Here is a 27,086-nt window from a genome sequence, read left to right on the forward strand (position 1 = left end):
TGAAAATGGAACCCTTGTGCACTGTTAGTGGGAATGTAAATTGGTGTAAAACAGAAAACATGTAAGATATGTATGGAGGTTCCTCAAAAAAATAAAACAGAACAAACATATGATCTAGCAATTCCATTTCTGGTTATTTATTTGGAGAAAATGAAACACTAACTTGAAAAGATATATGCACCTCCATGTTCATTGCAGCATCATTTACAGTAGCCAAGATATAGAAATAATGTAAGTTTCCATTGATCGATGAATGGATAAAGAAAATGTATGTATATACATAGTGGAATACCATGTAGCCATAAAAAGAAGGAAATCTTGTCATTTTTTACAATATGGATGGACCCTGAGGGCATTATGCTAAATGAAATAAGTCAGAGACAGACAAATACTATTTGATCTCATTTATACATGGGATCTTAAAATAAACTGAGTTCTTATGGCAGAGTAGTATTCCATTGTGTATGTATACCACATCTTCTTTATCCAATCATCTATCGAAGGACACTAGTTATTTCCATGTCTTGGCCACCATAAATAATGCTGCAATGAACATCGGAGTACATATATCTTTACAGATAAATGTTTTCAAATTTTTGGGGTAGATACCCAGGAGAGAGATTGCTGGGTCATATGGTAATTCTATTCTTAATTGTTTGAGGAACCTCCATATTGTTTTCCATAGCGGCTGTATCAATACTGCCATTTGTGACAATATGGATGGATCTTGAGATTATTATGCTAAGTGAAATAAGTGAGACAGAAAAAGTCAAGAATCATATGACTTCACTTATATGTGGGATATAAAACTGAAGGCAACAAAGGAACAAGACAAATAAAGAAACAAAAACTCATAGACACAGACAACAGTTCAGTGGTTACCAGAGGGTAACCAGGGAGGAGGGATGGTAGAAGAGGGTAAAGGGGGTCAAATATATGTTGATGGAAGGAGAACTGGCTCTGGGTGATGAACACATAATACAATATATAGATGATGCATTATAGAATTGTACACTTGAAACCTATGTATTAGGTTGGTGCAACAGTAATTGTGGTTTTTGCAATTATTTTTAACCTTTTAAACCACCGTTACTTTTTCACCAACCTAATAGTTTTGTTGACCATTGTCACCCCAATAAATTTTAATTAAAAAATAAGAAACTGGGGCTGGCCCGGTGGCTCAGGCGGTTAGAGCTCCATGCTCCTAACTCCGAAGGCTGCCAGTTCGATTCCCACATGGGCCAGTGGGCTCTCAATCACAAGCTTGCCGGTTCAACTCCTCGAGTCCCGCAAGGGATGGTGGGCTCTGCCCCCTGCAACTAAGATTGAACATGGCACCTTGAGCTGAGCTGCTCCCAGATGGCTCAGTTGGTTGGAGCGGGTCCTCTCAACCACAAGGTTGCCGGTCCGATTCCTCAAGTCCTGCAAGGGATGGTGGGCTGCGCCCCCTGCAACTAGCAATGGCAACTGGACCTGGAGCTGAGCTGCGCCCTCCACAACTAAGACTGAAGGGACAACAACTTGAAGCTGAATGGCACCCTCCACAACTAAGATTGAAAGGACAACAACTTGACTTGGAAAAAAAGTCCTGGAAGTACACACTGTTCCCCCAATAAAGTCCTGTTCCCCTTCCCCAATAAAATCTAAAAAAAAAAAAGAAACTGAGTTTATAGACACAGGGAACAGATTGGTTGTTAGCAGAGGTAGGTGTTGGGGTGGGCAAAATGGGTGAAGGGGGTCAAAGATACAAACTTCCAGTTATAAAATAAATAAGTCCTGGAGATGTAATTAATGCACAATATGGTGACTATAGTTAATAATACTGTGTTGCATATTTAAAAGTTGCCAAGAAAGTAAATCTTAAAAATTCTCACCACAAGAAAAAACATTTTGTAGCTATGTATGATGACAGACATTAATTAGACTTATTGAGGTGATCATTTTGCCAATATATACAAATATCAAATCATTATGTTGTTCACCTGAAACTAATATAATGTTGTATGTCAATTATAATCTCAATTTTAAAAAAAGAAAACTCTGGTATCCTCTGGTTCTCTGCTAATTGCTTTTGCATAATCAGGCTAGGTTCATGTCCTCTAGGAATGTTATAATTGTCCAGAAGTAGTGCATGAAGATGTCAGAAATCTCAGCAGAATGGTTACTAGTGGGGAAGGCATCAGAGTGTCAGCTCTGTCACTTCCCAGCTGTTTGACCTTGAGCAAGATCCTTTACATCTATGAGCTTTGGTATCCTCATTTCTAAAATGAACTTAATAATGTCGTCCCTACCACACACAGTTGTTGTAAGGATTGAAGTATAACAGCATATTATCAGGATTAGCACGCTCATGCTGCAAGTAAACTCCCCATTTTGTAGTCCCCTAAGGTTGTGCCCTAAGATTGGTGTCTTCTCAGTGCCTATGATGTGTATCTTCTGAGAACACATTTGAAAGGAGTAGTTCAGAGGCCACACTCGGGGATGGTATAGGCTCAAGGTGGAGAGGTGTCCAGATTGTGTCAGGGGTATGTGTATAGCACCAAACCTCAGAAAGGGAAATTCAAACTCTGAGTACTCAAATCTTGGAATTGGGACTCAAGACTAATCAATGTTATCCTTTTCTCTCCCCCATCCTTTGTTTTTCTCTTTTCTTCTCTTGTCATTTCAGGTGCATGATGACTGCAGGAGACGGTTTTCCAAGGAATGCTGCTTTGGAAGCCATCGAACATCAGTGATTCCTCCCACTGCCCTAAGCGACCCTAAAGGAGATGGTGAGTAGCTAAACATTAACCTCAGAAATACACTGGGGAGGGAGGGAAGGTGCAAAGACTGGGGTAAAGACTGTGATTAAATTATTCTCCTCAACCAGTCAAACATTTCTGGAGAGAAGGAATGTGCATATGTGTAGAGATAGTTCATTTCTCTTTAGACCTTTGGGATGGTGAATGTTGATATTTATGGTGTATATGTATGTGGGCATGTTCTCTGTAGCCTCTCTCACAATCATTTCTGACTGATCAGAATTGATTTCAGCTTTTTCATGATTTCCAGACACTAGATAATCCATGAAATAAGTTTCGTCTCATTCAGGTGGTCAAGGAAGAACTGCATGAAGGCCAAGGTCATGTTACTTTTAAAATCGAAACTAACACCAAGGTTGTCCCCAAATCTAACACACTCCATTGCTCCAACACACTCTGTTGATGTTTTGTCACTCCTGGACGTGAGTGATTTATTGAGAACTCTATTCATAAGGTGTTTGAAGGCTACAAAAAGATCCAAGATATGGACATTGCCAGAGCTCACAGTTATTTTGGACCCAGGATATTGATATAATATGACAATTGACAAATTAAGGTAACATGTGCTAAGAACCAAAGGAGTGGTAGAGACACCTGGAGATGACAAAATGTTAGGAATGTCAACCACTTGTAGGAGGTTACAGAGAAAGGAGGTAGCAATGAAATCAATACAGCAAGAATGAACATTGTATAGAGTCTTCTATCAGGAGGTCTAGAGATATTAGAACAGAGAAAGCAGGGGCAAAGGAGAGGGATATTTTGTTTAATTTTGTGTTTGTTTTTTAAAAATAGGTGAGACGTGGAGACAGAATAGTGTAAGGGGAAAAACAAAGGCCAGGCAACGATGAATTTTAGTCACTTACTAGCTAGGTGTTCTTGCTTAAGTCACTTACATTCTCTGAGTTTCACTTTCCTCATCTGTAAATGGGAATGACATATATTGTGAGGATAAGTGATAATATGTAAAGGGACTAAATACCCAGAAACATGACCCCAAAAAGACCACAAAACTAAATCCCAAGTCTTCTAGCCTAATGAAAACTGTAGAATCCCACAGGGATAATTCACTGTTTAGCACTTGTTAATGATGCATTTTTTAGTTCACCTCACTTTTTCTTTGCTTCTTCTGAGAGGCTCTCATTTCTACCACTGAGTTGTTCATTTGCTTCTCCCATTACTCATTATTTAAGAATGGGAGCTGTAAAAATCAAAATTACACATCACAGCTAAAAGACCTGACCTATTTTACTAACACTACAAAGTTTAGAAATTTAATATACCGTATTTTGCCATGTATAATGTGCACTTTTTTGCCCAAATTTGTGAGGGAAAAATAAGGATGCACATTATATATGGGTAGTACTAATTCTGTATCTATATAAATGTTTTTAACTCTTTTATTTATGCTTATGAGTTAAAAGTATTATTCTAGAAATCAATAACGATATCCATATGCAAAATAATACCCTGGAATACGATAATCAATTTTGTTGAACTTAACGATGAGCTTGCAACGACGAAGAGTTCTTGGCCTTCTGTGATACATAAATATCATAAATTTGTTACTGGTACATAAAATATCTTGTACCTTGTATCTGTTCTTGTGTTTTGTAATTATTTGCTCCATAAAATTTCTTGTACCATAATATGTTAAAAAATAAATGCTAAAATTCCTTTATAATACAAAAAACAAGTACCTAAATGTAAACAAATAAAAAAAGTTTTAAAATTAAAGTTTATTGGGTGACAATTGTTAGCAAAGTTACACAGATTTTGAGTTAAAAAATTAAAATGAAAGATTTTTTTTCCCTGAAACTTTGGGCCAAAGACGTGGGTGTGCACACTATACATGGCAAAATACGGTACTTACCAACTGACATGCTACCCTTTCACTAAGCCAGTAAAGAGATACACACTGCCCATTAATTTCAGTTTGTGCATGATTAGTTTCACTCTGTATGTCTTAGAATGAGACATAACACATGTGCATATGTGTGCTCATACAAGTACATACACTCAGAGCCACTCTAGTCTCTTCCAGTTTCTTTTCCAACCCAAACACAGAATAGACTTTGGTACATGGAATGAGCCATTCACACAGGTTTCTGCCGGCAAGTATACTCATATGTCCCATAAGGAGTGCACAAACAAAGCTAACCTCACTCAGGGAAGAGGAAAAGTAGCAAACTAGTCAGCTCAGCAAGCTCAAGCTGCTAATGAAAGTCACCCTAGTTTTCAATCTGAGACTTTGCTCACCCCACAAGGACCTGGGGAAAATGTCTGTGAGAAGACTGAAGGATGCCTACCTCAGCATCTCACAAATCACCCCTAATAGGTATTAAGGGGCTAACACCTCTCCTTTATAGGTGGCCCATCTGGTTCTGTGCTTCCTGTCATTGTAGAATTTGTTTCTTTGTTTTCAGTTTTTTCCTATCCTATACCACTTTTTATTCTTGTTATAGATTGTCAGCTAATGGCCTTGCTTTCTATCGATGACATGATATTATTTCTTAGAAGCACCTGGGCTAAGCCATTCTTTGTGTCATCTAATGCCTCATGCATTAGCCTTTAGCCTTTCCTCCGATCATCTGCAATCTTGATTCAATTGAATCTCACTCTTGAGAACCGTTCTTTCTATCATGCACTGTTTGGCGTGTCATTTCTGGGGACTGTCTTCTAAGATCTCCCTATCTTTTTGAGTCTTCTTGGCTTTTTGGCCTAGGCAAATATGCTCTTTAATGGATAAGTTTCCTGTTGGGAAGTCCCACCCCATTTTAGAGATGATAAGGTCCTTAAAGATGATCTGGTCCAACCCTTCTGTCCAGGCTAGAGAATTCCTTGTCCAGCATCCAGGATGGAGGCATCCAGCTGATGACGCCCTGAGGAAGCACTTGCCATTAAGTAGCACTCATTCATTTATTTAGTCAACAGACTCTAATTTTTGAGAACACTTTCTACTTATTCCTTTTTCCTATCCAGTCTGCTTGGTAAATTTCTTCTCTCATCTTATAGGGTGATTAAAAAATCAAACATTATCTCCTGTTTAACAGCCTCTATAATTGCCTTTCCCCACTTTCCCAAATTACTTTATCTGCTGTAAACCCAAAACATATCTCCGAGCACCTAACACACTATATTATATAGTTCATCACATATCTGTCTCCCACTTCAGACTGTGAACTCTCTATCCCTAGCACTTAACTCAAACCTGGGTACATGGCATGTGCACAGTCAAGATTTGTTACATGAATTCATTAATATATTTATGGAATACTGCCTATATGTAAGGCTCAGTGATAAGCAATCTAGAAAATAAGAGATGACTGAAACAGCATCCCTGATTCATATGGAGTATAGTGCAGTGGTTGTCAAACATAAGAAAGCATCAGAATCATCTGGAAGGTTTATTAAAACACAGATTTCTAGGCCCTACCCCCTCCAGAATTTTTGATTCAGTAGATCTGGTTAGGGCACAAGAATTTGCATTTCTAACAAGTCCCCAGACCATACTGATGCTACTAGTCCTGGGAGCACATTCCATCATTTACTAACTGTGTGAGCTTAGACAAGTTACTTAACCTCTCTATGCTTTATCTATCATTTGTTTCCTGACAATAAGCAAATAATCGTTGTACTTGGGTGCATTGTGAGGCCTAAATGAGTTAACATTTGTAAAGAGGATTTTAAAATACAGAAAGTGGAACAGTAAGCCAACCTTATGCTAATTTAACATCCTTCTATGGTATGAACTGAACAAATTTGAGAGGGACTATTGGCTCCCTCTCAGTGTGGGGAACTGTGGTTATATTAATGCAGCTCAAAGGAGCATGAGTTTTTTTTGAAAGGCTCTTTCAGGCTGTTGACTCATCTGGAGCTTAAAGTCAACTAAATCCCCTAAGCCCTTTTCACACTTGATGCTGCCAAGCCAAGTTCCTGCTGTCCCGTTCCGCTGCAATTTATGCCCTTGAGCCTAAAGGCCAAGCTTCAAATTTATCTCTTTTTGTCTTGGTGACTTTGACCTATCTGCCCATTGAAGTCATTTTTCAGCCTTGATTCTGTCATCCAGTAGCTCTCCCTCCAATTTGGGGTACTTCAAAGTTGACAAGCTAGCCTTCTATGTTTTCGCTTGAATTGATAAAAATTGTTAAATAATACAGCACACTCCCTTACAATTAACATCACCCTATTCAAAAGCAACCTTATGGCCATGATCATTCACCCGGTTATGAACCTGCCTAACATTACTACATTTCAGCTCACAATGCCACCCCTTTTTTTCACCTTGTTCACAAGATTCTCTTGACAAAGTTGGCCTTGCTCAAATTCAGATGTTCTCCGACTATGGGGGAAATGCTAAATGGGGCTGCCTTTGTGTTCCCCTGGGAATGACTTCCTGCCAGCGCTGCTTTCCCGTCTTCCCATCTGTGACGAAATTAGGTTTGACACTGAAGTTTAAGTTGCCTTAATTACAGAATTTTCTCTTCATCTAGTGGCTTTCCATCCCCACCCTGGATTATTTTAGTAGTTATTGTAACATGATACTATTTACGTATGGAGAAATGAATACCCAAAGAAATTAAGATGTTTGCTTTATGTTAGTGAATAAACCTGGGGGACAACTAGCTGTGGCACACAGCTGCAATCTCTTGTAAAGGTACACTGCAGAAGGCAGCCCATGCTCCAAGCTGTCAAACAGCTCTATAAATAATTTCAGCCATTCACTAATGGCTATTTAACTTACAGATAACATTAGCATAATTATTTTTTCCTAATTCTCAATTCTTGACTACTTAATATATTCACATGTATTAAGTATCTTTTAACAATAGAAACACACATGCACACATAATATGTAGTAAAATATCTTTCTGCTATTTTTTGCTGATCTTCACCATCTCCTACACCTCTACCCCATCCCTGCTGCTTACGATTAACTACTACCTTTAGTTTAGTTTATTGAATACCTTCCAGTATTTCTTCATATATATATATATATATATATATATATATATATATATATATATACACTTATCACTCCTTTTTTTTAACACTATACATGCTGTTCTGCACCTTGCTTTTCTTTTCCTCCTTCACCGTATATTTTGGAGATGTTTTTGTATCAACAAAAGATTGCTTCCTCACTCTTTTTTACAGCTACAAGATATTCCATTATATGGACATACCATAATTTATTTAATTAGTCCCTATTAATGGATAATTTGGTAGTTTTCAGTCTTTTCCTATTATAAACAATGCTGCAATGAACAACTTCATACAGGTCGTTTTACATATATACCTGTAGGGAAAACAATCTCAGACATGTAATTACTGGGTCAAAAATGCATAAGCCTTTGTTAATTTCATAAGTACTGTCAAATTGTCCTTTATAGAACTTGTGTCACTTTGCACTTCCATCTTCAGTGTATGAGAGTGCATATTTCCCCATGGCCTCTACAATCAAGCGTGTTATCTATTTTTTTTTTCCTTGCCCATCTTCTGAACAAGAAAAAAATGATACCATGGCGTAGTTTTAATTAGGATCTTTCTTATTATGAATAAGTTTGCTCTTCTTTTCACTTTAAGAGCCAATTTATATTTCCTTTTCTCATCAGCATAACAGCTAGCTTACTTGCATCTAAACACTAGGAAACAAGTTAGTTTTTTGAATGGCCCACTTTAGAGATAAGGAAACTGAGACCCAAATAGCTCACAGTAGTTGGTCTCACTGCCACTGCTACCTAATCTTTAGAAAGGGACTGACTCAAAGGGTCTTTGATACTTAAAAAAACACTGGGGGCATAGACAGGTCTATTTCAGGATATTTGGCATGGGGAATTCTTTCTTCCAAGCACACTTCACAGGTTCACTAGCTGTTGGCAGGAAGCTGTTTCCATTAATCCTCTAACTGTGGTATATACTCAAAGTCACATGCTCACCTACAGGGTGTTGACAGGAGGTTGTTGAGTGAGGAAGGTAAGCATAGAGCAGAATCAATTTCTAAAACAGAGGTAAGACTGGGGCCAGGCCATGAGTTGGAGCCTACATTGTTGGTTGGTAGAGGAGCAAGCACATAAAAAAGGTACCACCTTTTGACTATTTTCCTCATATATCTTGTGACCTGACCCCTAATGTTTCAATTCCATACTGAATAGTCTCACCCTTATTTTCTGTTTCCTCTAACATCTTTTTGTCATTGTATCTGGTGCCTGTCACCTCTCTGACCTCTTCTTCTGTCACTCTCTCCCTCCCTCACTCAATAACAGCCATGCTATTCTATTCTCTTCACTGGTCCTCAGATACCCTACACAGTCTACCTTTCTGGCTCCTAGCACTTATATTTTGTCTTATCTCTCCATTCCCCGCTCCAAAAAAAAAAAAAAAAAAAAAAAAAAAAAAAAAAAAAAAAAAAACCTCTTCCCCCATGTATCTGTATTGCTCACTTCCTCACATCATTCAAGTCTCATCTCAAATGTCACCTCCCCAGAGAAGCTGTCCCTGATCACCCTGTCTAAAATAACACCCCCCTTCAGTCTCCATCCCATTTTCCTGCTTTATTTTTCTTCAAATCAAATTATTTTCTGTATTTATTTGTTATGCCCTGTCCCCCTCTATTAAAATATAAGTTCCACAAGAGCAGACTATTTCTATCTTGTCCACCACTGTATTCTCAAAACATAACAAGGACAGGCACAAAGAATGGCCTCAATACATAGTTGCTGAATAAATGAGTTAATATGTCTTAACTACCATTGTGTTAATATATTACCTTTTGTAATAAAAAAATGTTGAAAAGGGTACTATTTTTGCATAATGTGTTCAGGGAGAGTAAGTACTTCCAAGCTATGCTACTGAAGGGACATAGCAGACAGACTCTCCTTAGCTGTAAGTCCTGGCAAGCTCAGAAAATGTGGTGCATGACTGGCTAGCTGGCTTAGAAATTGGCCCATAGAGGAACACTGCTTTAGATTTTTCTAGGCAAAACAGCATGAAATCTTTTCAAGTCATCAGTCTTCCTTCAGGCTCCCTTTCACCCAGGCTACAACAAATGGGACATCTCAACACTTCGTCCTGGCCCACACCATTCAGGAGCAAGCCACATGCTTTTTGCCCTTTGCATTTATTTTCGCTAGGGCATCCTTGGCAAGCCACAAGTTCAGAGGTTTGGGGACTCACAACTTGTCTAGCATCTCTTAGGGGACCATTGCTCACTGCTTACCTCCCTGCCAATAGGCTCTAAGACTCAGCATGACCTGGCAGGGTATGGCAATTTAGACTGCTATAACTCCACTGCTTTATGAGGAACTTCAGTGTTGGGGCTTATTAAAAGCCTCTCTCTTATCCAGGCAATTTCCCTACAGTCTTGTTTCCCCTGAAAGTTCTTACAACTTGGATTGCTCTGTCAGAGCCTTATAGGAGTGATTAAAGCTCCCTACTTCAACCCACATTGATATGTCCTGTCATTAGCTCCTGGCTGAACGGCAGCCTTTCCTCCCTTCCCTCCTTACCTGGTATCTTCTCACTGTGAGAACCAAGCTATCCCAGGCAGAGAGAGGACTAATTGGTGTGCTGATCCTTCTCTTGGGCTCTCAACCTTCTCCTTCCTCAGTTTACCCTCAGCATTTCATTAATCCTTGGTTGTGGCACCAATTTCCTTAATCTTTGTGTTCTAACATATTCTTGTGTATAAGCCTGTCTCCCCAGGTTGAGGGCAGGGGCTATACCCCGAGCAGTATCTAGCATGATGATTAGAATGTAGTAGTTGCTCAGCAAATGTTGGTTGCCTGGCAATAGCTGGGCAAAAGCCAGCTGGGATTTTTTAATGGTTTTTTTTTTTTTTTTTAATAAAAACACCTTGGGATTTGTACTGATTTCCCTCTGTTCTGCCATCTCATGAGTCTAGGGCACAAGGAATCTCTGGGAGATATTGCATATGTCTATTACCCTGATTGTGGTGATAGTATCATGGATGTCTGCATATGTCTAAACTCATTAAATTGTACACATTAAATATGTGCAGTTCTTTGTATATCAACTATACCTCAATAAAACTGTTTTTTTTTTTTAAAGTCTTTGCAAAGTTTGATGTTGTCATGTCTTGTATCTATCTCAATGCCCCTGTTCTTTTCCCCTTCTTTTTCTTTTTACTGTGTGTGTGTATTAGGCCAATTAGTAGTAGCTTCAGACTTCTGGGATCTCGATTGGTCATCAGCCTGTTCATGTCCCCTTCTCATCTTCATCAACTCCAAAAGTGGCGATCACCAAGGGATCGTCTTCCTCCGAAAATTTAAGCAATACCTTAACCCGTCTCAAGTGTTTGACCTGGCGAAGGGTGGACCTGAAGCCGGGTAAGCACGGGGTAAGAGATATAGTGGGTATATAGAAGGGACTCCACCTTCTGTACATTCTAGACTAGGATAGGCTTCCTGGAATTAGTTTGAGTATGTGGGCAGGAAAGATCCATTTCCTCAAGTCAGGACAAAAACACATAACTCCAGAGCATTTGGGGGTGGCTGGTTGGAGGACTTCTGGTTCTCTCCCAGAAATCCTTTTAAGCCATGTCCTGCTCTAAGATTTGCTCCATCTTATTTCATTAGAAAAGGCAAAACTATGTCTCCTGACATCAGACGAGGAAGCAAATGAATATTGCTGTCCACTTTTCTTATCACTCGCTCTTTCTTTTTCCTCGGCCCAAATAGATATATCTCTATGACAGGCCTCTTTTATTTGAAGACCATGCGGCTGTTCAGCCCTGGTTTCTATGAGCCCACTGGCTACAATGTGAGGCATACTTCCTGGACCTCAACAAGCAGATTTAGCTAGGTTATCAGTAGCTTCCGGAGCAAGCTTGGGCATAGAAAAGTGTGGGTTGAGGCAAGGCCTGATCTTTAGGACTGCCTGTGGGATCATTGCCTATAATATTCAGCACACAGAAATGGGAACAAGGGAAAGAAGACAGGTAGCCTGTTAGCAGGTGCGGAGGAAAAAGCAGCAGTATCTTGGGCCCTGACACATGGTAGGAGTGAGCTGTAAAACCCAGCAGTTCATGAAATGACCCCCTTTTCCCCTTTTCTTTCCAGGCTGTCCATGTTCAAGAACTTCACTCGCTTTCGCATTGTGGTTTGTGGTGGAGATGGCAGTGTGAGCTGGGTGTTATCCCTGATTGATGCCTTTGGATTACATGAAAGGGTGAGTTCCTAGCTGACTCAGTTTAGCCATTGCTAGAGAGACTGGGGTGTGGAGCTTCTCATCCCAAGAGGTCCTTGGTCTTTACTCTCTTTGTCTGTAAAATGCATGTTTCCCACTGGTTTCATACTCAACCTGACTGGTAGATTCCCAGTGTAAGCCTGCTCACTTAGACCATTTTCTGGTTGTCTATCTGTGGAAGGAAAAATGAGGGAGTTGGCAGAAAAAAAAAATGAGCAGAGCTCTATTCCCCAAGCCCCAAAGTGAAATTTTGAAGAGGAGAGCACACACACACACACACACACACACACACACACACACACACAAAGAAGTGGCCTCAGGCAACATTCAGTCCCTAATTTCCTACCCCTCCTGAAGCAAGAGTAGCAGAAACTTTCCTGAACCTCTCCCCCCTTTCCCTAAGCAGCCCTCTACTCTTCTGAACCCAGTAGCTTTATCTCCTAAGGCACCTCTTCTCTTTGGCTCAGTCTAGATAAAAATCTGTGGCTATATTTCTCTTTTATAAGCATGGCTATACATATTGGCATATTCCAGCAACTTTTCCCTTTACTGGTTAGGTTCTGTATGGCCAAGAGTGGGACCCAACTCCTTAGGGAAAATTTCACTTAAATTCCAACATCTTCTATCACATTCCCTAGAATCAGAAGCCCCTTACTGCCACTGGCTTTGAAACCACAATCTTTCCCAAAGAGCACCTTCTGGGTTATTTTATTGGTGGATCTTGGTAGGACTGTCTGAAAAAAGTGCCTGTTTTTTTTCTTGCAGTGTCAGCTGGCAGTCATCCCGCTTGGAACCGGCAATGATCTGGCCCGTGTCCTAGGCTGGGGTGCATTCTGGAACAAAAACAAGTCACCCCAGAACATCCTCAACAGAGTAAAACAGGCTAGTGTGAGGATTCTAGACAGGTGAGTAGCTGAAAGATCAGGCCATTGTGCCTTTTCCAGTTGCACACCAGTTACTCCCAGTTACATCACCTTAATCAAGAATGCTCTAACCTCCCTTTCTGGCTTCAGTGCAGAGCAGTTTGGGGGGGGGGCTTAACAATTAGGAAGCCAAGGTCTACCATATGTCCTTCAAATATCACTAAAGCCTCTCATTAACTTCAAATATGGTAGAGATGGAGCTCCATGAGTAAATTTCAAGTGTTCTGTTTACCTCCTTCAAATTGCATAGCTAATTATCTATGTAAGCATATTTTTTCTTAGGAAAGATTCCATCTTTCTATTCTAGTCTAGAATAGTATAGAAACTATTTTATAGCTCCATCAAGTTCTCAAAGAAGCTAAAAAAAAAAAAGGTTCATAAACAATTGGCCTATGTTGTCTCTGCTCTAGAGAAGAGAGAGTATTGCCATCCTATCTTCTGAGAAGAAAGACTTTCTATGCTGAGGGATAGTATTTGACTTATGACTGCCTATAAGGATATCCTGGGGAGCTTTCTCAAGATACCAAGCGGGGCCCTTCCGCAAAAATTCTTATTAGTAGGTCTTGGGTAGGTCCCCGATATGTGTATTTTACAAAAGCATATCAGGTGATCTTGATAGTTACCTCTGGTTGAGAAGCACTGCTCTCTCAGAACCCTGTGGCGGAATTCGTTCCATCACACTATCCTAGAGAAGTCATGGGACAGAGGTACCCTCTTGTGGTATACCTTGAGATCAGGTGACCTGAGATAGCTTAGGCATACCTAATGCAAAAATCCCTCTCTCCCTAATACATAAACGTTCCGACCTCTTTTTGCTATGTGAAGCATTGATGCCAGCCTGTGATGCAACAGAGTCCTAAATATCTGTCTGTCTTTTATCTTCATTTCAGATGGAGTGTGATGATCCGTGAGACTCCCAGACAAACCCCATTGCTAAGAGGACAAGTTGAAATGGATGTACCTGGATTTGAGGTAATTACTGCCCAGGTGTAATTCAAGCCAACATCTTTATTATACAGGAAAATAATAGGTAAAACTCAGACAGGAGATTTGTATTGCCATGAGCTTGATGAGGATGAAATTATTGAAAACTGGGGACATGTCAATCAGCAGCTGTTTACCAAAAACTGTTAGGTATTGGGGATATAATTCATTCAGCCATTTACTTATTCATTCACTCAAAATATTTATGAAAAATACTTATGGATTAACTACTATGTGTGAGATACTATTCTAGCAGCTGTTCTTATATGCTAGTTGATAACAAAAAAGAATGGCACAGTCCATGCTGTCATAGAGCTCATAGTCTAGTTGCAGTAGTAGAACAACAGTTTTTATAAAGTAGTATGAGTATTAGTATACAAGGAAGTAGCGTGGGGTTGGAACACCCAGCAGGTGTACCTAACTCAGTCTGAGGGAAATCAGGGAAAGCTTCTCATAATAAGCACCATTTCAGAAGAAATTCAAGGACCAGAGGGAGTTAACCAGGATAACAGGAAAGAGGGGGCCTGTTCCAGAGAGATGAAATAGTGAGTGTTGTTCCACAGGCAAGAGAAAGCATGGAATATTCACAGAACTAAAAGACATCCATAATAGCTAAGGCATAGGGGCCAGGGAGGGCATATATGGGAGAGATGACTAAAGATGAGGCTGGAGAAATAATCAGCAGCCAAGCCAGGAAGAACCTGATAAACCATGGCAGGAAGCTTGAACTTTTATCCTAAGAGCAATGAGAATTATAGAAGGTTTTTTGTTTCAATCTTACTATGAAAATTTTCAAACATACAGGAAATTTTTAAATGGTAGATTCTATCATTAATATTTTACTATACTTTATTACAAATCCATCCATCTATTCTGCTATCTATAGAAAGGTTTTAAGCAGTGGAGTCCCATGGTATGTGGAGAAACAATTGAAAGAATACAGACTCGAAACAAGAAGAAAAGATAGGAGATGCTGTAATTTTTGGGGGGGCAAAAGAAGATGATTTGGACTGATGAAATGGTAACAGGGATAAGGAGAAGTGGACATATATAAGACATTTTAAAGAGATAGAATCATTAGGACTTGGTAGATGCTTGAATATAAGGGGTTATGGAGAGGGAGGAGTACAAGTTGTGGTTAAGAGTACAGACTCAAGAGCCAGACTACCTGAAATTGAATACTGACTCTGCCACTTATCAGCTCCCCCTTTTCCAGTGCCTCAGTTTTCTGTTCTGTGAAATGGGGATAATAACAATCCTTATCTCATAGGGTTGTTACAGAGCCTGGCACATAGTATGTACTATATAAGTGGATGCTATTATCATTACTAGTATTATTATATAAGAGATGACACTCTGGCATTGGAAAGATGTGGGTTCGAATCCAAAATCTATTATTTACTAGCTATGTAATATGAAATTGTTTGTTCATTTGAAACATGAAACAAACAGTACCACCTTCATATGACTTTTTGAGTATTAATTGAAATGAGAGGAAACAATATACATCTCTTGTTTTTAGAATGACCACAGATCTAAGATTATCTATGGGGATCTTCAACAAGAATTCTTTGCTTATGATTATATCCAGAGAGGCAGCTGAGATGATGGTAGAGTCAGTAGGAAATAACAAGGGGATGAGGATGGGCAGCACACTATATCACAGTGCTAAGGTTCCAGGACTGAACACTCCTTTCTCTCCCTAGGCTGCTGCCATCCAACACTTAGAATCTGCAACCACTGAGTTGAACAAAATCTTGAAGGCCAGCTACCCCATAGAGATGATCATCGCAACCAGGTCAGTCTTCCTTAGACTCTCAACTTTTGGGGTGTTTTGCCCCTCATGGGCAGTTTCTCAATCAAAGATGGGGCTCATTTTGATAGCTTGGGGTGTTGAGGCCAAGGAAAGTACAGTAAGTACATACTTGACATTGCAACACGTTCTTGGAACTGTGGTGGAAAATGTACAACAAAAATCAATTTTACCATAGGCTAATTGATATAGTTAAGTTCCTACAGCATCTCATCAACGTTATAATAAAATGACATTGAACAAAACAATGTCATTTGAAGACCTGTTGTATATGTTTATCTTCCCAAATTGAATTTCTCCCAACTCAAACCTCCTGAATGGAAACTTTAAGATAAAAAGATGAAATTGGGGTGAGGGCTCCTGCTACTCCAAAAGACAAAGTTGCAGGCTAGAAATTTGGAAGATGGGGAGGACTTCTGGTCAAGATGGTGGAGTAGGTAAATGCTATGCTTGTCTCCTCCCACAACCACATCAAAATTATAACTAAATTACAAAACAACTATCATTGAGAACCACCTGAAGGCTAAATATAAAGAAGAAGCCATATTCAGAGTGGTAGGAGGGGCAGGTCCCACAGCCACAGTGTGGCGGTTAAGAAATAGGAGGGATTTTCAGTCCTCTGCTTCTTCTCGGCTACAGAGGTTCCACCTGGAGGGAGAGGTCCCAGCCCCACACCAGGCTCCCCAGCCCAGGGATCCAGTGCCAGGAAGAGAAGTCTCCATAACTTCTGGCTGTGAAACCAGCAGGGATTGTGGCTGAGTAAGATGGAGGGCTGCTGGAGTCCCAGGGACTGCAGGTCTTAAAGGGACCATGCCCAGACTCCCTGACTCACAAACTCACTCCCTCTGAGCTCCAGTGTTGAGGCAGCAACACTGCCTCAAAAAGCACCAGGGACATATGGGAAAGTGCTGAATTGACAAGCCCCAGGGTGAGGGCTGGAGGGACAGGGATCAGGGCAACTCTCTCTAAGAGAGAACTGCTGGCAGACGCCACTGCTCCTTTATTGAGCCCTCCTCTCATCCAGCTGATGGGCACAGATGGGTGCCAAATATGAGCTCTCCATTAACTTGGCTAACACCATTCGCCCTGCCCTGGACATTCCCTGAGACACCACCCCACCCAACTGATGCACCCGGCCAGAACCTCTTCCAGTGGCTTTTCTACACAAGCGGACTTCCTCAATTTGCACTGAAGACTTTCCTAAAATATCTGACAGGTCTACAAACCTCCAAAAAGCAGAGACTGGCCGTGGCATGCCCCATACCTCTTGCTAAGCAGCCCCAAGCCCAGCACTAGTGGCAGCTGGCCTCAGTTCACTACCTAGCCTCTCCCAGGTGCCTGCAAGTCCAGCAAGGCAGCAACCAACTGCAGATTACTTTATAACTACTGTTAGTGACTCCAGGCCATGCACGGTCAGCATCTGAACTTGGCCTACAGCAGAGCCCCTCCCAAGAGGCTCAGAGACAAGACACCCAGTGTCCAGATTCAGACCACACCAGAGCACCACCAAACCAGTTCCACAAACAACACAGACTAGGGGCAGACATGGCAGGCACCAGAACTCTGCTAAAGCAAAATTTGCTCTTTAGGATCAGCCCTGGCATGATAGCTCATTTGACACAGTAACGGTCATTCTTCATAGACAATCAGCCAGAGGGTCAGTAAGGCCCACTGATGTGCCAACAGCAATCAGGGCTCAACTATAACAGGAGAGCACACACAACCCATTCAAGGGACACCCCTGGAACACCCATTTCAGGTGACCAGGGAGACTGTGCCACTTGGACCCACAGGACACCTGCTACATAAAGCCACTCTTCCAGGACTGGAGACATAGCAAACATACCTAATACACAGGAACAAACACAGGGTTAGGCAGCCCAAATGAGGAAACAAAGAAACATGTCCCAAATGAAAGAACAGAACAAAGCTCCAGAAAAAGAACTAAATAAAATTGAGACAAGCAATCTACCAGATGCAAAGTTCAAAACACTCATCATAAGGATGCTCAATGATTTGAATGAGAACTTCAAGAAAGAGATAAGAAACAAAAATGGAAATAGAAAGCATAAAAAAGAACCAGTCAGAAATGAAGAATATGGTAACTGAAATGAAGAATACATTAGAGAGAACCAACAGTGGATTAGAAGAAGCAGAGGACTGAATCAGCAATTTGGAAGATAAGGTAGCAGGGAAAAAAAAAAAAAAAACACAATCAGAACAGCAAAAAGAATCCAAAAAAATGAGGATAGTTTAAGGGGCTTGTGGGACAACATAAAGCATACCAACATGCACGTTATAGGGGTACCAGAAGGAGAAGAGAGAAAGCAAGGGATTGAAAACCTATTTGAAGAAATAATGACAAAAAATATCCCTAACCTGGTGAAGGAAATAGACATACATGCCCAGGAAGCACAGAATCCCAAACAAGATGAACCCAAAGAGGCCAACACCAAGACACATCAGAATTAAAATGCCAAAGGTTAAAGACAAAGAGAGAAACTTATAGGCAGCAAGAGAAAAGCAATTAGTTACCTACAAGGGAGCTCCCACAAGACTGTCAGCTGATTTCTCCACAGAAATTTTGCAGGCCAGAAGGGAGTGGCAGGAAATATTCCAAGTGATATAAAGCAACGACATACAACCAAGACTGCTCTACCCAGCAAAGCTATCATTTACAATTGAAGGACAAAGAGCTTCCCAGATAAGAAATAGCTAAAGGGGTTCCTCACTACCAAACCAGTATTACAAAGAATGTTAGAGAGACTTCTTTAAGACAAAAGAAAGATGAAAATTATGAATAATAAAATGGCAAAACTACATATCTATCAACAATTAATTTAAGTGTAGATGGATTAAATGCACCAATCTGCAGGCATACTTTGGCTGAAAGGATAAGAAAACAAGACTCTTACCTGTGTTGTCTACAAGAGACTCATTTCAGATTGAAAGACACAGAGACTGAAAGTAAAGGGCTGGGAATAGATATGTCATGAAAATGGAAACAAATAAAAAAGCTGGGGTAGCAATACTTTAAAACAAAGTACTGTGTTTCCCCCAAAATAAGACCTAACCAGAAAATAAGCCCTAGCATGATTTATCAGGAGGACATCCCCTGAACATAAGCCGTAATGTGTCTTTTGGAGCAAAACTTAATATAAGACCCAGTCTTATTTTTGGGGAAATACGGTATACTAGACAAAAGTATACTTGACAAAATAGACTTTAAAACTAAGGCTATAACAAGACACAAATAAGGACCCAGTGATTCCACTTCTTGCTTTTTTATCTGAAGAAATCACCAATTTGAAAAGACACATGCATCCATGTGTTCATTGCAGCATTATTTACAATAGGCAAGATATGGAAGCAACCTAAGTGTCCATCAAGAGATGAATGGATTAAAAAGTGGTGCATGTACACACACAAACACACATACACACACAAACACACACACACACACACCCCTACACACACACACACAATGGAACATTACTCAGCCATAAAAAAAAAAAATGAAATCTTGCCATCTGTAACAACACGGATGGACATTGAGGGTATTATGCTGAGTGAAATAAGTCAGATAGAGTAAGAGAAATACCATATGATTTCACTTATATGTGGAATCTAAAAAACAAAATAAATGAATAAACGAAAGAGAAACAAACTCAGAGATACAGAGAACATTTTGTTGGTTGCCATATGGGAGGTGTTTGGGAGGATGGGTGAAGGGGAGAAGGAATCAAAAGGTACAAATTGGTAGTTACCAATGAGTCATGGGGATGTAAATTACAGCATAGGGAATATAGTCAATAATATTTTAATAACTATGTATGGTGTCAGTTGGGTATTACATTAGTCAGGGTGATCACTTCTTAAGTTATATAAATACCTAATCACTATGTTGTACACTTGAAACTAACATAATATTGTATGTCAACTATAACTGAAAAATAAAAAAATATATATTTTTAAAAAATGGATTAAAGACTTAAATGTAAGACCTGAAACCATGAAACTCCTAGAAGAAAACATAATCAGTAAATTCTTTCACATGGCTCTTAGTAATATTTTTTGGGGATAAATCTCGTTGGGCAAGGGAAGCAAAAGAAAAATTAAACAAATGGGGCTGCATCGAACTAAAATGTGGTCACACAGTAAAGAAGCTATAAACAAAGTGAAAAGATAACCTACTGAATGAGAGAAGATATTCATAAATGATACATCTGACAAGGTGTTAATATCCAAATATATATAAGGAACTTATACCACATTACACCCAAATAAATTCAATTAAAAATTAGGCAGAATACCTGATTAGACATCTCCCCAAAAAATACAGGTGATCCAACAGATATATGGAAAGATGTTCAACATTACAAATCATCAGGAAAGAGCAAATTAAAACCACAATGAGATATCACCTCACACTTGTCAGAATGGTTATCATCAATAAATTAACAAACACCAAATGTTGGCGAGGATGTGGAGAAAAGGGAACCCTCATTCACTGTTGGTAGGATTACAAATTGGTGCAGCCACTATGGAAAACAGTATGGAGGTTCCTCAAAAACTTAAAAATAGAACTACCTTATGACCCAGCAATTCCACTTCTCAGTATTTATCTGAAGAAATCCAAAACACTAATTTGAAAAGATATATGCACCCCTATGCTCATTACAGCATTATTTACAATAGCCAATATAGCAGCTACCCAATTGCCCATCAATAGATGATTGGATAAAGAAGGTGTGGTACATATATACAATGAAATATTACTCGGCCAAAAAAAAAAAAATGAAATCTTACCATTTGTGACATGGATGGACCTGGGAGGTATTATGCTAAGTGAAATACGTCTGACAGAGAAAGACAAACACTTGATGATCTCACTTATATGTGGAATCTAAAGAATAAAATAAACAAACTAACTAACAAAGCAGAAACAGACTCACAGATTCAGAGAAAAAATTGATGGTTGCCAGTTGGAAGAGGGCCTGGGGGGCTGGATGAAAAAACTGAAGGGATTAAGAAGTACAAATTGGTGATTATAAAATAATCTCAGGAATATAAAGTACAGCATAGGGAATATAGTCAAGAATATTGACAGAGTTCATAGGGAGAATGTGCTTTTGTTTTAAAAAGGTATTGTGTTTTGTACAATTTCAAGTATGTAAAAAAATGCATGTACAGATAAGTCAGAGCATAAGTACACTAAAATATTAAGAATGGTTGTCCAAGTGGTAGGAGGATGAGATTTTTTTCCTTCCTACATTCATGTACAGTCCACATTTAAAAATATTTTCATTATAAATGTGTTATAGCTCAAAGTATCAGAAACCATGTATAGTTGCTCCTGTTGCTTCTACAGAAGCATTAATTAACTGAAATCCCTATTCATGTTTTCAACTCAGCCTCAATTAACTGCAATAAAAAACTGTGTGTTTAGAAAAAAAAAATATTGTAATAACTTTGTATAGTGCCAGGAGAGTACTAGACTAATTGGGGTAATCACTTCATAAATTACATAAATGCCTAACTGCTATACTTTACACCTAAAACCAATATAAAATAACATTAATGTCAACTGTAATTGAAAATAAATAAATAAAAATAAAGATAGAACTACTATATATGACCTAGCAATTCCACTTCTGGGTATTTATCTGAAGAAATCCAAAATGCTAATTTGAAAAGACATATACACACCTTTGTTCATTACAATATTATTTACAATAGCCAAAATATGGAAGCAACCTAAGGGCCCATTGATAGATGATTGGATAAATAAGGTATGGTACATATATGCAATGGAATATTACTCAGCCATGAAAAAGAATGAAATCTTGCCACTTGCAACAACATGGATGGGTTGCAAAAAAAAAAGGGTATTATGCTAAATGAAATGTCAGACAGAGAAAGGTAAATATCATATGATTTCACTTATATGTGCAATCTAAAAAAATAAATGAACCGACAAAACAGAAACAAACTTATAGATACAGAGAACAAATTGATGGATGCCAGATGGGAAGGGGGTTAGGGGAATTGGTAAAAAGGGGGAAGAGATCAAGATTTATAAATTGCCAGTTATAAAAACAGTCATGGGGATGTAAAGTACAGCACAGGGAATATAGTCAATAATATTGTAATAACTATGTATGGCATCAGATGGGTATTAGACTTATTGCGGTGATCACTTTGTAATTTATCTAAATGTCTAATCACTATGTTGTACACCTGAAACTAACATGATTTATATCACCTGTAACTGAAAAACTGAAAAAAAAAAAAAAGAAGGGTTACGAAAGGCAAACACAACAATCCACACCATTCAAGAGCATAGCATAGCTCACTACATTAGGGATACCTTACTTTTTTCCATCTGACACTAGGAAAGGTCTCTGTAGTACCTACCACAGCTGATTTTTCATAGCCTGAACAACACATTCTCCCCTTCTAAATGTATAGATCATTCATTCCTCCTGGGACTCTTGGAGGGTTACTGCCAAGTCTACGACACTCTCCTTTGAGAAACACTCCCTCCAGGGAGTGTTCCCCAAAGTCATTATGTTTGTACTAAATTGGCAAACATAGAAGTGGGCCCTCCACTTCTTGTAACTATATGTATAATATATATAAACACACACATACACACACACACACACACACATATAATTGTAGTTGACACTAACAAAAAAAGTTAACAAAAAAAATAAATAAAAAGTATAAAAATAACCCCCCCACAAAAACAAACAAACAAACAAAAATAATAAATTGGTTGGGCCCTCGAACCATAGCTGATTTGACCCAGGGTCAAATTCTGACCTAAGGTGGATCAAGTGAATTCTGTTTTCTGGAAATTCAGATTTAGGACTAAGAAATGCTAGTTAAACTCTCTTAGATACTTGCATATTTCTGCATCTGTACATGAAAAGAGCAGAAAAAACAAATAATGGGATTTCCGGTGAAGATGCTGGAGTAGATAAATGCTGTGCTCACCTCCTCTCGGGACCACATCAATTACAACTAAACCACAGAACAACCATTATTGAGAATCACCTAAAGTCCAGCTGAACTGAAGCCCTACATCTATGGGACACACAGAAGAAGCCACCTCAAGACTAGTAGGAGAGGCAGAGACACAGAACGGCAAGATCCCACACCCACATGTGACCATTAAAAATTGAGAGGGATATGTTGGCTGTGGATGTCACCTCTGAGGATGAGGGGCCCCAGCCCAGAGTTTCAGTTCTGGGGAGAGAAGTCCCCATAACTTCTGGCTGTGAAAACCAGCAGAGATTGTGTCTAAGTGAGACAGAGGGCGGCTGCACTCCCAAACGCTCCTCTTAAAGGGTCCGCGCACAGACTTACTTGTTCACGGACTCACTCACTCCGAGCTCCAGTGCTGGGGTAGCAGCGTGGGGGGCACTGGGGATGTGCGGTAAGGAACTGAATTGTCTGGAATCAGGCTGAAGGCTAGAAGGGCAGCTTTCTCCCGGATGAAGGAGCTTGAGGAAGCCATTGTTTCTTTGTTGAGTCCTCCCCTTCCCTGCATGCAGATGCAGGCAGATGCTATATCTAGTCTCTATCAAATTCTCTATCACCTTTTGTCTTCCCAACCCTAACAATTCCCTGACACCATGCTCCACCCAATTTTTGGGTACACCCAAGCTGCTTCCAATGGCTGTTCCATATAAACGTCCTGCCTTGGTTCATGCTGCAGACTTTCCTAAAATCACTCAAATGTTCACAAAACCCAACAAGCAGCATCTGGCTTCAGTGCGTCCCATATCTCTGGCTGAGCAGCCTTAAGCCCAGCACTAATGGCCTTGGTTTGCAGTGTGGCCTATCAAGGCACCTCCAAGCAAAGGGCAGGCTGCTGCCATCTCTGGATTGCTTTGTGGATTATGTGAGGTGGCCCTGGTCAGAGCACATACAGCGGCTGACCTTGGCCTGCAGTGGGTCCCCTCCCAGGAAGCCCTGGGTCTGGTGGGCCCAGAGGCCAGCTTTGGATTTGGCCAAAGCATCACCCGGCCACCACCCAGGACACCATCCCCAAACAGCAGCCTGGGCAGGCACCAAAGCCCCACTAAAGTAAACCCTGCTCTCCACTGTAGTCAGAGCCAGTCCTCACAACCAATCAGCCTAAAGGTGAATTCCTCTCATTGATGTGCAAATAGCAACCAAGGCTCAACTACAACAGGAGAGCACACACAACCTACACAAGGGACACACCTGGAGCGCCCAGCTCTGGTGACCAAGGAGACTGCACCACTGGGCCCACAGGACACCTACTACATAAGGCCACTCTACTAAGACCGGGAGACATAGCAGCCCTACCTAATACATAGAAACAAACACAGGGAGGCAGCCAAAATGGGGAGAAAAGTAAACATTTCCCAAATAAAAGAACAGGAAAAAAAGAAAACTCCAAAAAAGGAACTGAACAAAATGGAGACAAGCAATTTACCAGACACAGAGTTCCAAACACTGGTTATTAAGGATACTCAATGATCTCAGGGAGAACTTCAACAAAGAGATAGGAAAAATAAAAATAAAGATAGAAACAAAACAGTCAGAAATAAATAATACGATACGTGAAATGAAGAATACATTAGAGGGAATCAGCAGTAGATTAGATGAAGCAGAGGATCGAATGAGTGATTTAGAAGATAAGGTAGCAGAAAACACCCAATCAAAACAGCAAAAAGAAAAAAGAATACAAAAAAATGAGGAGAGTTTAAGGAGTCTCTGGAACAACGTCAAGCATACCAATATTTGCATCATAGGGGTACCAGAAGGAGAAGAGAAAGAGCAAGGAATTTGTAGGGTATCCAATGGACACTTGTCTCATTAGGGAGACCGCCTCAGGGATGATGTAGATGCCTGATCACTGCACTGTACACCTGAAGCTGAAGCTGAACAATGATGAATGTCAACTACAATTATATATATAATTATATATATATATAATGTATGTATAATATTATGTATACATTTACAAGAAGCGGAGTACAGCATTTGGAATAGAGAAAGAGGAAATGTAATTGCTGTGTGCGATGTCAGAGAGGTAGTGGATGGGGAGAGGGGGGTTGTCACTGTGTGAGGGATATAAATGACAAATGTCTAACTATTACATGGTTTTGTGCACCTGAAACTAGTAAAAAAAAAAAGTTATAAAAAATAAATAAATAATAAAAATAACAATAATACATGAAAAAGTAAAACCTATTTAAAGGAATAATAACACAACAGGGCAGTCCCCTATAACCTCTGCTTTTCAACATAGTGTTGGAAGTCCTTGCCAGAGCAATCAGGCAAGAGAAAGAAATAAAAGGCATCCATATTGGGAATGAACAAGTTAAATTATCACTCTTTGCAGATGAGATGATGTTATATATAGAAAACACTAAAGACTCCACCAAAAAGCTATGAGAAACAATCAACGAATACAGTAAAGTTGCTGGCTACAAAATCAACATACAAAAGTCCATTGCATTCCTATATACTAACAACGAAATCTCAGAAAAAGAAATACAAAAAACAATTCTTTTTGCAATTGCAGCAAAAAGAATAAAATACCTAGGAATAAACTTAACCAAGGATATGCTGAAAACTATAAGACATTTTTGAAAGAAATTGAAGAAGACACAAAGAAATGGAAAGACATTCCGTGCTTATGGACTGGAAGAAGCAACATAGTTAAAATGGCCATATTACCCAAAGCAATATACAGATTTAATGCAATCCCCATGAAAATCCCAATGGCATTTTTTAAAGAAATAGAACACAAAATCATCGGATTTGTTTGGAATCACAAAAGACCCCGAATAGCCAAAGCAATCTTAAGAAAAAAGAACAACACTGGGGGTATCACACTCCCTGACTTTAGTTTGTACTACAGGGCTACAATAATCAAAACAGCATGGTATTGGCAGAAAAACAGACACATAGACCAATGGAATAGAATTGAGAACCCAGAAATAAAACCACATAAATATGGACAGATAATTTTTGACAAAGAAGCTAAAAACATACAATGGAGGAAAGACAGCCTCTTCAATAAATAGTGCTGGGAGAATTGGATAGCCAAGTGCAAAAGAATGAAACTGGACTGCTGTCTGTCACCATGTACCAAAATTAATTCAAAATGGATCAAAGACTTAAGCATAAGACCTGACACAATACACTGCATAGAAGAAAACATAGGTACTAAACTTATGGACCTTGGGTTCAAAGAGCATTTTATGAATTTGACTCCAAAGGCAATGGAAGTAAAAGCTAAAATAAATGAATGGGACTATATGAAACTTAAAAGCTTCTGCACAGCAAAAGAAACCATCGACAAAATAAAGAGGCAACCAACGGAATGGGAGAAGATTTTATCAAAAACAGTGCCTCTGATAATGGGCTAATATCCAAAATATACAAGGACCTCATGAAACTCAACAACAAAAAAACAAACAACCCAATTGAAAAATGAGCAGACGACCTGAAGAGACATTTCTCCAAAGAGGACATAGAAATGGCAAATAGACATATGAAGAAATGCTCAACATCACTAATCATCAGAGAAATGCAAATAAACACCACAATGAGATATCACCTCACCACAGTCAGAATGGCTATCATCAACAAGACAAATAGTAACAAGTGTTGGAGAGGCTGTGGAGAAAAAGGAACCCTCATACACTGTTGGTGGGAATGCAGACTGGTGCAGCCGTTATGAAAGGCAGTGTGGAGGTTCCTCAAAAAATTACGAATAGAATTACCACGTGACCCAGCAATCCCTCTCCTGGGTATCTACCAAAAAAATCTGAGAACATTTATACATAAAGACACGTGTGCTCCAATGTTCATTGCAGCTTTGTTTACGGTGGCCAAGACATGGAAACAACCAAAATGTCCTTCGATAGATGAATGGATAAAGAAGTTGTGCTATATGTACACAATGGAATACTATTCGGCGGTAAGAAAAGATGATATAGGAATATTTGTGACAACATGGATGGATCTCGAGATTATAATGCTAAGCGAAACAAGTCAGACAGAAAAAGCAGAGAACCATATGATTTCACTGATATGTGGTATATAAACCGCAAACAACAAGAGAACAAGACAAACAAATGAGAAACAAAAACTCATAGACACAGACAATAGTTTAGTGGTTACCAGAGGGTAAGGGGGTTGGGGAGTGGGAGATGAGGGTAAGGGGATCAAATATATGGTGATGGAAGGAGAACTGACTCTGAGTGGTGAACACACAATGGGATTTATAGATGATGTAATACAGAATTGTACACCTGAAATCTATGTAATTTTACTAACAATTGTCACCCCAATAAATTAAAAAAAAAA

The 27,086-nt window shown here is 39.5% G+C and overlaps 1 protein-coding gene across 1 annotated transcript in view; it reads left to right on the plus strand.

The window, feature by feature from the left end:
- Positions 1–27,086, plus strand: part of DGKK (diacylglycerol kinase kappa) — a 141,324-nt gene that overhangs the window by 87,228 nt on the left and 27,010 nt on the right. The window contains exons 8-13 of the mRNA XM_033095507.1: positions 2,669–2,771; positions 10,963–11,146; positions 11,879–11,987; positions 12,771–12,910; positions 13,819–13,900; positions 15,619–15,710. Of these exons, the coding sequence (XP_032951398.1) occupies positions 2,669–2,771; positions 10,963–11,146; positions 11,879–11,987; positions 12,771–12,910; positions 13,819–13,900; positions 15,619–15,710 (710 nt within the window). The remainder of the gene's footprint in view (positions 1–2,668; positions 2,772–10,962; positions 11,147–11,878; positions 11,988–12,770; positions 12,911–13,818; positions 13,901–15,618; positions 15,711–27,086) is intronic.

Source organism: Rhinolophus ferrumequinum, chromosome X, assembly GCF_004115265.2.
Source record: "Rhinolophus ferrumequinum isolate MPI-CBG mRhiFer1 chromosome X, mRhiFer1_v1.p, whole genome shotgun sequence".
In the NCBI taxonomy this organism is placed as follows: domain Eukaryota; kingdom Metazoa; phylum Chordata; class Mammalia; order Chiroptera; family Rhinolophidae; genus Rhinolophus; species Rhinolophus ferrumequinum.